The following is a 12,186-nucleotide window of genomic DNA, read 5'->3' as shown; positions in this document are numbered from 1 at the left end:
AAGAGAAAAAAAATCAAAAAACACCTTACACAATCCGCTTGTGGGATTCGAGCAATTTTTTTTTTTTCCTTTAAGAAGAGCCGACAGACTCGACGTCCTGAGACTCCAGATCTATCAACAGGATCAGGCTATCGTCTTCATTATCGCTCTCTTATCAGAAGCAGCCCGCACAAGCACACTGAACAGAACACAACAGACACAAAAGGCAAATGGAATTTGAGAACTCGCTATTTCTTACCAATTGTTATCATGGGGATACTGCAGGTTGAGTCCACTGGGTGGCGACAGGCTGCTTTGGCCTCCAACTGGGGCTTTTTTTTTTTCTTTCCCCCCCATGAAGACGGCGCCAACCCAGTCTTTTTCTGTGTACGTAGTATTTTGTGAATATATTTCAATACTCTAGGATGGGTTTGATGTTTATGTGTCTAAAATCTCTCATCAGAGCGTTAAATCTTGCGGTCTGTGACGCCCCACGGGAGCACTAGGAAGTTGCGCCGGGTGTCGGGTTGACGTTCTGCGTGGCGGCCTGCGGCGCCACCTCGATGATTCGGGGTTTGTCTATGATGCGGGCAGTGCGGTTTCCTTTCTCTACAATCCCGATGATCCACGCTTGGTGGCCCTCGCCGTATTTCGGGGACTTGATCTCTGCACAGAAGCGGGCGGCTTGCTCTCGGGGCAAACAGATCAGCAGGCCTCCTGGAATTTAAGCAGACAAGTTTGTGTGAATCGAATTGTGAAGATGTCCCTCAAAAACTAAGCGTTGCAAACTGCATATTAAAAAACAGGAAACAAAACCACCACTGAGAGGACATTATACCTGATGTTTCGGGGCAGGTGCCGTGCATGAGCCCGAACATATTCCCACAGGCCTTCGACACGGCGGCCATCTTGGCGAGCACCGGAAGGTTGTGAATGACGAACGACACTTCGCTCCGCTGTTGTCGCGCCAGCGTCTGAGCGTGGCCGAGGATGCCGAAGCCCGTGATGTCTGTGGCTGCGTGAGCGTTGAAGGTGTGCATGAGACCCGCAGCTGCGCAAGGAGACAAAAAAACAAAGTTACACACGGGTGGCGATTTGAGGAATTCGGCCACTAAGGGTGCAATCCTTCTTTGCTGCAGCAGAGGGTGCTGCTCTGAAAACAGCTGAAGATGTAGTGTTATATTAACAGAGACTCAAATGGCCAAAGAATCAGCAAGCAGCCGAGTTCTGACGGTATTCTGTACACACACTGATGGTGGCGTTACCTGTCCTGTTGAGCCGGGCCATGTTCATCATGGCTTCGTGGTAGGCCAGCTCCACGTCTTCTTGTGTTACCACCAGCTTGATCTTGTTCCACTTCTCAGGCTGAGCGGTCGCAGAGAGCATTTCCAGAAGATGATATTAGAATGTGTCATTGAAAAGCAGTTACACACTTAAATATTGCTGCCAATGAACAGACAGACTTACAATATCTAACCACTGGTGTACCGCAACAGCCACTTGCGTTCCCAGAGGTTTGGTTAGCACCAGCACGTCGCCCGGCACTGCGTTGTCTGGCCTGGGAAAAGTCAGGGATTCTATCAGCGAGGTGACGGACAAGCGGTGAAACGAGAGAAACGTGATCCGGAAACTCAGCCCTACATGATGAACTCGTTGGGTTGGCAGACCGTTGTGGCCACTCCCCCCATCACTACCCAGGGATTTAGTACCGTCTGTCCTCCCGTGACAGACGTGCCCGCCTCCTCCGATGCATCTTTAAAGCCTTGGATGATGAGTGGCATGACTTTGTCTCTCTCCTGGAAAAAAAAGTAGCAATGTCAGACACATTTTATACTTATTTCAAGATTAAAAATGAATTCATCCCATTATTTCACTGTTATACTGAAATGGTAATCACCACGGTATGATGAAAAACTGGCCTTGTTTTAAAATGATTTACGTCCTATTTATCAGAGAGATATTTTATTGTTTATCTAACTGGAGTAAGTCTGCTACAGTAAGCCTGTGCTGTGGGGTGCCTCAGGGATCTGTCCTGGATCTGATTCTTTTTGCTGTGACTCTTCAATCTGGACCAAATTATTAGATGTCAAAATTAAGGATGCACAGATACCACTTCATTAAAGGACAGGTTCAAGTACTAATTTTTAACTAGTTGATGATATCGAGTACTGACATGAGTACATATGAAATGCCAATGAAGATAATTTATACTCCATATGCACACGATGTGCAAAGGTGATACGTCATTGTGAACCACCTCCACACAATTCTATCAAGAGAAGCTTTTAAATAATGTTCTTTTTAATTTGTACTATGTCTTATTGTTGAGCACTTTGTGATTTTTCTGTGAAAAGTGTTATATAAATCAAATTTACTTACAGATTGGTTATTTCTCTTGTCATTCTGCTCTGTCTAAATGGAGAGGGTTGTTTTGTTTTCGTTTTTTTTACATTATTTATACCAGGAAGACAAGTTAAAAAGAACATAAAAGCCTCTGGCACTGATATGGCAAAAGAATCTAATCAGAAGTGCATATTGAAACAGTTGGAAATTCAAATTAGTCTCTCAATCAATGGAAATGAACACGTGGTACCACATCAGTTGAATTCCATCAAAGTTGTGCAGAAGTTTCAAGTGATGTGATTCAGGCTCTGACGTGTTTTCAGCTTTTCTGGACATCTTAATCTTTAGTTTATTTAGGTAAAATTGTTCCATATCTTCATAGCGATTTGTCCTTTTTGACCCAACAGTTTCAAAGTAAGGTGTTAAACATTATGTATTTCGGAGTTTTGATCAAGACATCCTCAGCAGCGGTAAGAAATACAATTTCAACCTTTATCCTAAAAACAATTGCTGATTATTGTTTGTCTCTTACTTTTTCTGACATTTTGTTGCTGACCCCCAGAAGCATTAGCATGTTGTCACACTCCGTCACTCCCATCGCGTACAGGTCACTTAAAACGTTGGCACAAGCAATTCTTCCCTACAAAACAGAAACACTGAACGTTATTCATGAAAAGGCTCAACAATAAACGAAAATACACATTAAAGCCATTGAACGGTGCCATACTTCCTTTGCTCACAAGTACACATAATTGAGAACAATAAGGTAAAGTATCACTACAAGAAATAGAAGAGAGGCAGAGGCATACCATCATGTAGGGGTCGTCTACAATGGGATAGATGTAATCTGTTGTCTGGACGAGCGAAAGGCCTCCATGTCTGAGGGGGATCACACATGTGTCCATGCCGATGCCTTATAATAAAGAAAAAAGCATGAAAAATCATTAAACATGTGGAATTTTAGCTGGTGTGCATTAATGAAGCAGAAAAAAAAGATCTTCTGCTTGTTTTGTTGTTTAAATTAGTCTCATAACTCTGTCCAGGCAAAACTGAATGTAAGGTTTTAATAGATTTTAAGTCAGGACAAGACAAAACTTGATTTATTTATCCCACAATGGGGACATTTAGGAAGTCTTGTAAAATGAGGCACTTTTTTTCCCTCAATCAGTCAGCATTTAAAAGTTTTAGCAGCTTTTCAAATAAACATTATGCCACTGCTGTGAGAGGGAACTTTATTTTTTAGCGATAAATTAAAAGTGGTTGGAACCACAAAGTCAAAATTTGACTAGTATGTCAAAAAGTTTCTTTTTTAGAACTTTATAATCAGTCATGCTCAATGTTATGAAAACAACAATGACTTGTGCTATATCAAGAGCATAATTACCTAATCGAGGCATAACTGCCCCAAGAAACTGTTCATCCTCCTGATAGTGGTTCTCCTGTAGGGTTTCTAGAAGCTTCTGTAAAACATCTTGAGGGACCTGCAGTCACAAAACATCACAAGGTCTTTTTAAACATGTCTGAAACAATACCTCCAAGCATATTCTGACGTCCACAACCAACCTTGCAGCCTGTGCCTTTGAGCTCTGCGAAGCGCGTGAGCCTGAAGTTTTTGTCCAGCTCATAGCTTTCAGGGTTAAAAGACTCCCTCACAGACATGTCTGGAAAAACTCTGGGTCCTCACCACTGGAACAACGGGAAGGACCGGGACAAAGCAAAGGAATGCGATGAGACACACAGAAACAATTGAATGGATTCATAAATATGGATTCATAAAAATTCTGTAATTAAATGTGCTGCAGCGATTTATATTATGCACAGATGTGCTGATGTGTACATCATGACAACGAATCAATTCATAAAACATCTATAACACAACTCCACAATCTGAAGCAACTAACCACAGCTACATGTATCTATGAATAACATTATTTTGATGTTTGAACAGTAAGGGCTTAACTTCACCTTCTCAGAAGAAGACACAAGAAATCACCATAAAACTTAACTATCATTACAGAAAATGAATATAATCTCAACATAAAACATAAAACCAATTTTCATGAGATCTTTTCAAAATACAATGAAATGTGAAAATGAATGAATACAAGCAGTATACGTGTTTGTTTGTTTTTCTTTTTGGGGTTTAATTTTGGAACGCGTTTGGCAAATCAAATCAGCTTTATTTGCAAACATGTGGGCGGGTACTGCTTGACTCTCAGGCATCACATCACATCACTGGCTGCTGGGTCAGAGTTCCAGTATTTTCAGTTTATCTGTCCCTGTAAAGCCTTCACCACCTGACAGGGAAGCTGGAGGTGTTCCTGTTTATCGACAGTTGTGTGTGTTTTAAACTAATGTGAGCCTTCAGGGGTCTTTCAGTCCACCGGGGTGATGTTCAGGACAGAAAATGATCCTGAGTCCATTCAACCCTCCAACACCGGCTCGCTGTCAGTGACGAGCGGAGGTAAACATGCGCAGCATATCACACCGTACAGTGTAATGTACCGAAACTGACAGCTGCACCTTTCCAGGTCGGTTTGTTTTGCTGGGGATGCAGTTGTGTGCTGAGAGCTAGCTCCGGCTAGCAGACGCCGCTCCATACATGAGGAGCATAAAGCAGCTCCGGCGCAACAAAGAGCCGGAAGCCTCCGAGGCGGCCGCCCGCCGCACGTCTGCGGGCGGGCACGGCGCACATCACGGCCTAACGCGGCCTCATCTCCGCCGGTCGGAGAGTCGGCTCGTCGCACATGTAAAGTTAAAAAGTTGCAACTGAGCGCCGAACAAAAATGTCGGCGGCGGAAAAAATTAACCCTTTCCTGCCCGTCGCCATGCGATGTGTGCAACATCAGAGTTAGTACCAATAAAACAGCACCGCGTGGGCCACATGTGCAAAGTTTGTGATGATATGGAGCAATACGCGTGTTTACGACTGTCCCAGATGCGATTTTAGGACCAAAGCGGAGTTATATTCGTGCAACATTTCCCCTTTAAGTAGTTTCTCCTTACCAGCTTCACGTTAGCGGAGGATCCCGACAGAAGAGCGGGGACCGAGCCACAATGCACCGCGGCCACAAACCGGCGTCCGCGGAGAACGCCTGACCACAAAGCAGCAGAATTTATCTTTTAACTCTGGACTGGGAGCTATAAAATCAAAGTTCCTGTATGAACCTAAAAGAAAATTTATTTCCATATGTCTTCAGACACGTTTCAATTTTTAAAAAGCAATGAAAAATTTAGAATGCAAAAAGGAAACTGAGCAAACCTCAAAGGGTCCTCTCTCCGCACAGTGGCGGCTTCGACATCCCCTTTAATGCGCTGCAAGGTCTGGCAACAAAATCCGTACAATGGAGTGTACCTTTAATTTACTGTTTCCCTCCAACTGCACCTACAAACACACAGCCTGCAGCCTGCAAGTGCACCTTCAGAAACACAACATACTGGCCTTTAATCTACACTTTCCCTCCATGTGCGCCCACAGAAACAAAATGCAGCCGGCAAATGTACTAACTAAAACAAAACACAACATGCATCACTTTCATTTTCAGTTTTTTTCACCACAAGCACCTACAGACAAGCAACGAGCCTCCAAGAGCACGTACAAAAAACACAGCATGCATACCTTCAATTTACTGTTTCCCTTCATTTGCACATACACAAAACACGAAACTTGCAAGATCGCTTTCACAAAGACAACATGCACATACAAACACAACCTACATACCTTTAATTTAACGTTTCCCTCCAAGTGCACCAAGTGAGAAACACAGGCAAGTGCAATTACAAAGACACAACATGCAGGCTGAAGTGCAGGTCAGGTTTATTACTAATGATTAATAAACTCTGGATTACTCTGAAGAGTCATTGAAACAGTCATTTCTCTTTTATAGAGTGTTACAACTCATTTTTTTTTTTTTAACTTTAGAAGGTAATTTAACCTGGAGGTTACTAGTATTTCTGATGTTAAATCAATTCATCATAGGGCTATTATCCTTTTTGAAATTGAGATTTACTTTAAAGGAACTACACATCACAAAAGGTTACTTTAACAAACTTTCAGATTAATTAAAGTTGACTGATTGAAATAAAGTTTGATAGAAAGTTCACTCGCAATACTGATATATTCATTTATTGTGGAGGAAGCTTTTAACAGTTATTAACACTGACTTATCATTTTTAGAAAACATATTAAACATGCCATATTATGTCAGTAACGTATATGAGGTCAGTCTGTCCACCCAAATTCTGTAACGTTTTATTTTTACAGGGTCGCAGGGCGTTGGAGAGCCAGACAGCTGAATTCACACTCATGTGTGGTCACATGCATGTGTTTGGATTGTGGGAGGGGAACCCCCCCCAGAGCATGCGAAGTCCACACAAAAGCTAGTATTTGAACCCTTGACACTTTCACTGTGAGGCAACAGCACCAACAACTGTTGAACTGAGCAATTCAAACTGGAGTCATACATTATTTTTTGTAAACATTTCTTTTTTATATAGTTCTGAATGAGCACGGTTGTGTTTTTTCTTCACAGACTTACAGTACATATTTATGCTAAGTGTATTTTGAGAATTTCTTTATTAAATAAATCATATTTGGCAATAACGTTATTTGTCCTGACCACTATTTTGAGGACAGGCGCAGGGGAACCTTGCTGACCACCCCTGATCTGGCATGATAACATAATAAAAACAACACAAAGCTCAGTTGTCAAGAAAGTGTATTTATTTAAGGAGACAACTACTAATTCCATGTGCACTATGAGCAGAAAATAAATGGATATACTTAATCCAATCACATAGTTGAAAACAGCAGTGTTATGCATAGCGTATAGATTCTAATAATGACAACAAAATAAAACATTTTTCATTAAATACTGCATCTTCAATATTTCAAGTGAGATGGATGCTATCAACTCATTTTTTGCTGCAATGCATTACATATTTTACTTTTTAACTGATGTTTAATTTGGAAAATGCATCATACAACTCACTGAAATACAGGTCACTTAAAAGGCACAATCCACAATGGAAACCTCTGTGTAAAATGGGATTTATGCAAAATATATGAATACTATATTGTTACAGTACTATGTCTCCTTTAAGCTTTGTGACCGTTCACATAAATTGAATAAAAACAGAAAAAAAATGTTTTTAAGACTTTTGCCTATCATGTAAACAGTCATTACTTCTTTTATTACATGTCAGCTGTGCAATTCATCACCCCATTGTTTTCATGTTTACCCAACTCCTTAAGATCACAGATATACAGTGTATGGTGCTGTATGTATGTATAGAAGGAACAAGAGAGTATCATTTGCTTCTGGTTCCTTTGACGTTACTGTAATTTACCCGTTACAATAGTTTGCACATGGCAGTCAACAGCTGAAAAAAAGAAATAAGTGGCCATGTGTAAAGTTGGAGGGAAAAAAAAACCAACCCATCCACTGAACGATGATCGAGGCAGCTGCTGAATCACCCACTTATATTCACCACTGTCTGCTCCCCACCTACAGGCTTGTTATAATCACAACCTATAAAGAAAAAACACATGAAAGGAAAGAACAATGCTTTCAGGAGGTGAAAAAAGTGTTTAAAACCTAAAATATGTAAGTGATTTGTATACAATAGAAAGGGAAATGGCAGTGTGACAGCCAGGGTGAAATATAGAGGTGAAAGAGGGAATACGGTGCATGGTGTGAAGATAATTAGCTGACATTTTGGGAAGCTGCGTGAAAATGTCAAATGTCACTGTGACAGCATGACAAAGACCTATGAGCCAATGAGCGAGCCTTGCAACACAAAATTTCACGACACACACACACACACACACACACCAACTGATGTGAGTGTGTTGTGACGATGAGGAGCGGTAAAGCCATTGTGTGCTCAGCGGGGGGCTGATGGGAAGACGTAAGTCGGAGCGGCGATGTGAGAGAAGAGGTGCAGACAGAGAGCGGTTAAAGCAGACAACTTAATAAACGTCTTGGGTTGTGTGTGTGCACGCATGTGTATGCTTTGATGCCATACTTATTGAAGGTCCGTTGGAGCTTTCTGCTTCTGCAGCATCTGAGGAAGTAAGTAAAACAATGTTGTTGAACAAACATACTGACAGGATGTAAAAATTGTAAATTATAGTGATATCTTTCTCACCGCATCATTTTCACTGAGCATTTTGACCTTTTAAGCACAGGTACAAACCAACTGCTATGTTAAATACACAAACTCTATTTACACTGAAGGCTGGTTACATTAAAAAATAAAAGCACTAAGCAGCAAACCTCTTTTCAACCTTCTCCTGGCAAGTTTGATCTGATCTTGAAGTATTTGAACCCAGTCTCGTGGCCCAGGCAGCTTCTCTATTCTGTGCTCGGTGCAGTATTTCTCTGTAAACACTACACAAAATGAACACTGTCAATCATTATCTTTCCATGTACTGTGACCATATTTGCTGTGCATACACTGGACTGATTTATAACTGTTGCATCTTTCTTCACTCTACCTTTAATGGCGCCCACAATGTTCTGGTCCAGGCCCTTCCGGTTGTCATTGAGTCCTCTCTTCCTTTTACCATTGGGCAAGGAGTTGGCCAGGGTGGTATCATCAAAGAAGGCACACACCTAAATGAACCAGTTCACACAGACCTCCGGTGTTAAAAGTCTCCATCGTGTGGATTTCAGTTCTTTTAATGAAATTAGAAAACATGATATCCGTTTTTATAATATATGGAAAGATTAAATATACTCAAGGATACATGTCAAAATGGGTCTTAAAATTACAAATTCGCACCAGTTTTCTGAACAGCAGGCTGCCTGAGCGTGTATAGTTGACCAGAATGGAGTCTAGCTGGGCCTTTGAGATAAACACATCGTAATCCTCTGCAAGACGCACCTCGGACTGTGAAATAATCACATAACACAGCGTTAAGTATCGCATAAAGCCACTGTCATCAGTACTAGCTTTATATGAAGATTAGGAGGATGCAGATTGTAAAATGAGGAAGGATATTGAAAACATAACATCCTCCCAGGATTCTTACAATCTTGCCTCATGTTTCCCTCGAGACTCAAAGCCGGCAGTTGACATTAAAGTTGATATTTAATGAGGGCAAATGAAGCTAATGGTTTCTAAATGTTCTGTAAGATTTCAACACGTCAAAGACAAAAGCTTTAGCCGTTTCATAAAAGCTTTTCTCTACTTAGACTTATTTTTAATCTCAAGAAAAGAAAACATAGCTTTTAATTTGTTTTAATTTCTTCATTAGAAAATGATATATATATATATTTTTAATTTAAAGTAAAACCATTTCCACTTGAGTGTGCCTAAACTAGAAAACTCTTTACCTCTAAAGCCTGAGGTTCCCTTCGTTGGCTCAGGAGATTACTTTGTGAGTTGGTGGCAGGGACTGGGTCTTTCTGAGGTGGCAGCACAGAAACGTTAGAAGAGATGGGATGAACGTTTGTGGAGGACGACTCTTCTTGTTTTTCACATTCCTCCGGCTTTCCAGATTGTGAAAGCACAGTTTTATGAGACGATGCCTCCAGAGGGGTCGGGGCAGCTCTCCTCGTGCTGCATGCAGCCAGCGGGGTGACCTTATAGATTGGCCTCCTCTTTCGGGGCCTACGGCGGGGAGCTGGTCCTGGACCAAGGCGAGGTTGGCAGGAGGATGCTGCCTGTTCCTGCCGCTCTAAGGATGCTGGGAAAGACAGACAATACACTGCATTTTTTTCCCTTCCTTTTGGTCTCAAAGTGTGTATCTGGTAATGCACTCACCTTTCTGAGTCTGCATCAGCCTCCTCATGGTGCGTAGCTCCTGCAAAATGGCCTGCAAGGTGCCTTTACAGTTACACATACAGCAGGGGACCTCTGGCACAGCAGGGGGGACCACATCTGCCGGAAAGCCAGTGGTGCTGGTTAATAACTGTTCACTCATTCATGCACGCTCATATGAACACAAAGTTAACGTCTGTCAGGACCTGCCTGAGGTCGCCTTCTATTACATAACACTGATCAACTCCAGATGATTCAAGCAGTTTGAAGTAGTTCTTGCTGGGGACGTACCATTAGCTTCGTTCACTTTGATTAAATCCTTCGTGTTGTTGAGGATCCTGAGGGTTCGGGATCGGGTGCTGTACTGGCCACAGCCCGGGCCGTTCAGGATAGAGGAGGACAGGGATGAAGGCGAAGGGCCCGGGTCACCTGCAGAGTTCCAGCTGCTGCTCTGGTGGTCCTCTGACACGAGAGACAGCAGGGCAGGCTGATGTGCCCAGTTCAGATGTCTTTCCTGAGGCTCTCTCACTACGCCGTCCTGCTCTGCTCCGGCGCGGTGATATGCCCTGCTGCTCTTATCACTCAGAAGCCTCATCATCCCTGTGATTTGCCTTTTGATCTCCATGCCTTCATCCTCCAGCCAAACTACACACAGCCAGGAGAGCATGGACACAATTAATGAACTCTGCAATGATGTGTGGAAGGGATTCGTCTTTAAAATGCAACATACCATCAGGTACGGCCGCATCTTTCGGTTCACCATCTGCATCTTTACAGCTGGAGTTTATCATATATGGAGCATCAAAATCTGAAAGGAAGAACAGACTGTTTAAAAAAACAAAAAAACAAATGTGTGTGGCAGATGTTGCAGAACGATGTTGCGGCCTTTCTCTCTGTAATAGTGCAGCTCGTGCAGGGTGATGAGCTGTGATGTCAGCCAAAGCACGGCCCCCTCCCATCCCATGCACAAACCACCACCTGTAGGTAGTATGAAGTAGTGTAGTGACTGGAGCTGGGGGCGATCTGCCGCTTTTTACACTGCACGCAAAAAGTGAGCAGCTTATTCCATATGTGACATGATCAGACTGCGCAACATTTTTTTTTCCTACACTGTTTTCTTACTTCATGCATTTAAAAAAAAAAATCTAATTACAATGAGGCATGAGGGCACGCGCGTCCCGAAAGGTTTTTTTGTTTTTGTTTTAATTTTTTTAATGAAAGCGTTGATGGATTAGAGTTGTGTGTCTAAAAGAACGGAGGCAGAGCCTCCAGAGCAGTGTCGTGGCCACCGCTTTTGTTTACAGAGTCGTCTGCTGGCTCACAGCGCCAGACAAACAGCCAGACAGAGACGCGCGTCTCGCAGCAGCCTACCTTCATCCGTGACCAGCTTAAAGCTCTGCGACTTCCTTCTCCTCTTCCTTTCACCAAACTCCATCTTCACGGGAGGGGGGGAAATATCCAGCAAGTCGTGCGACCGGGAGAGGTGGAAGGAGAGAAAGAAAAAAAAAAAAATAAAAATCGCTCTCCTGAAAGACAAAATGAGTGATCCGGTGTCCGTCCGCCTTATTATTAATCAGTTAAATTTCTCCCCGGGCTGCTCTGCTCATCCTGCCGTCGGCTGCTTTTCAATAGAAAAAGGACCTGATAAATGCTGCCGTGTGATCCGCTCCCTTCTAACGGCAGGAGCCCGCTTCTTCCCTTTCGCCATGTAGGCTAAATAAATTAATGACTTTAATATTAAAAAAATCGTCACATATCCCTTTGCGCCACCTGATGGTATGTTCTCATCTGAAAGGTCGAGCCAGACATTTGCCACAGTGCTGTCCAGACAGTGAACTGGGATTTCAACAAGAGCAGGGTGAGAATGACTCTGAGACAATAAACTTTTTTTTTTTTTGCTTGCTTTTCCCATCATTGCAGAACAATTACTTGAGCCTTGGAGTTACTCTATTTTATCCATAACCATATGAATGAGGAGAGAAGAAAATGACTCCCAATTTTACACCTTAAAGTGAATATGCATCTGAAATTGGCAAGAGTGTTTTGAAGGTTTTTTTTTTTTTTTTTAGTTTTTTCTCGCCGCTAGCGTTGCCTAAG

General features: G+C 42.4%; 2 protein-coding genes across 2 annotated transcripts; both read right to left on the bottom strand.

Annotated features, from left to right (window-relative positions):
- Positions 1 to 227: 227 nt before the first annotated feature.
- Positions 228 to 5,429, bottom strand: sephs1 (selenophosphate synthetase 1). Its single transcript, XM_030095713.1, has 10 exons — positions 5,329 to 5,429; positions 3,886 to 4,008; positions 3,707 to 3,803; positions 3,132 to 3,235; positions 2,855 to 2,962; positions 1,621 to 1,775; positions 1,447 to 1,537; positions 1,245 to 1,344; positions 818 to 1,030; positions 228 to 696 (listed from the first exon to the last, which is right to left on the bottom strand). Exons 2-10 carry the CDS (start codon positions 3,979 to 3,981, stop codon positions 482 to 484), a joined length of 1,179 nt encoding a protein of 392 aa, XP_029951573.1. The 5' UTR covers positions 3,982 to 4,008; positions 5,329 to 5,429; the 3' UTR covers positions 228 to 481.
- Positions 5,430 to 7,506: 2,077 nt separating this feature from the next.
- bend7 (BEN domain containing 7) lies at positions 7,507 to 11,561 on the bottom strand. The gene is made up of 10 exons (XM_030096390.1): positions 11,461 to 11,561; positions 10,820 to 10,897; positions 10,381 to 10,734; positions 10,093 to 10,209; positions 9,663 to 10,015; positions 9,109 to 9,216; positions 8,822 to 8,939; positions 8,601 to 8,714; positions 8,350 to 8,388; positions 7,507 to 7,853 (listed from the first exon to the last, which is right to left on the bottom strand). The coding sequence occupies exons 1-10, from the start codon at positions 11,522 to 11,524 to the stop codon at positions 7,795 to 7,797; spliced, it is 1,404 nt and encodes a 467-aa protein (XP_029952250.1). The 5' UTR covers positions 11,525 to 11,561; the 3' UTR covers positions 7,507 to 7,794.
- Between the last annotated feature and the right edge of the window lie 625 nt (positions 11,562 to 12,186).

The sequence above is a fragment of the Salarias fasciatus genome, chromosome 7 (assembly GCF_902148845.1).
Source record: "Salarias fasciatus chromosome 7, fSalaFa1.1, whole genome shotgun sequence".
Classification (NCBI taxonomy): Eukaryota; Metazoa; Chordata; class Actinopteri; order Blenniiformes; family Blenniidae; genus Salarias; species Salarias fasciatus.
The sequence above is the reverse complement of the archived record's forward strand: the minus strand, read 5'-3'. Positions and strand labels throughout refer to the sequence as shown.

Bases quoted from the DNA above. Each gene is read 5' to 3' on its own strand.
- sephs1 (XM_030095713.1), bottom strand. From the start codon at position 3,981: ATGTCTGTGAGGGAGTCTTTTAACCCTGAAAGCTATGAGCTGGACAAA. The intron at 3,804-3,885 runs GTTGGTTGTGGA...TTGTGACTGCAG, and splicing joins TCAAAGGCACAGGCTGCAAG to GTCCCTCAAGATGTTTTACA. The intron at 697-817 runs GTATAATGTCCT...CTTAAATTCCAG, and splicing joins CACCTGCCCCGAAACATCAG to GAGGCCTGCTGATCTGTTTG.
- bend7 (XM_030096390.1), bottom strand. From the start codon at position 11,524: ATGGAGTTTGGTGAAAGGAAGAGGAGAAGGAAGTCGCAGAGCTTTAAG. The intron at 10,210-10,380 runs GTACGTCCCCAG...GCTTTCCGGCAG, and splicing joins CAAAGTGAACGAAGCTAATG to ATGTGGTCCCCCCTGCTGTG. The intron at 8,715-8,821 runs GTAGAGTGAAGA...CATTTTGTGTAG, and splicing joins CATTGTGGGCGCCATTAAAG to TGTTTACAGAGAAATACTGC.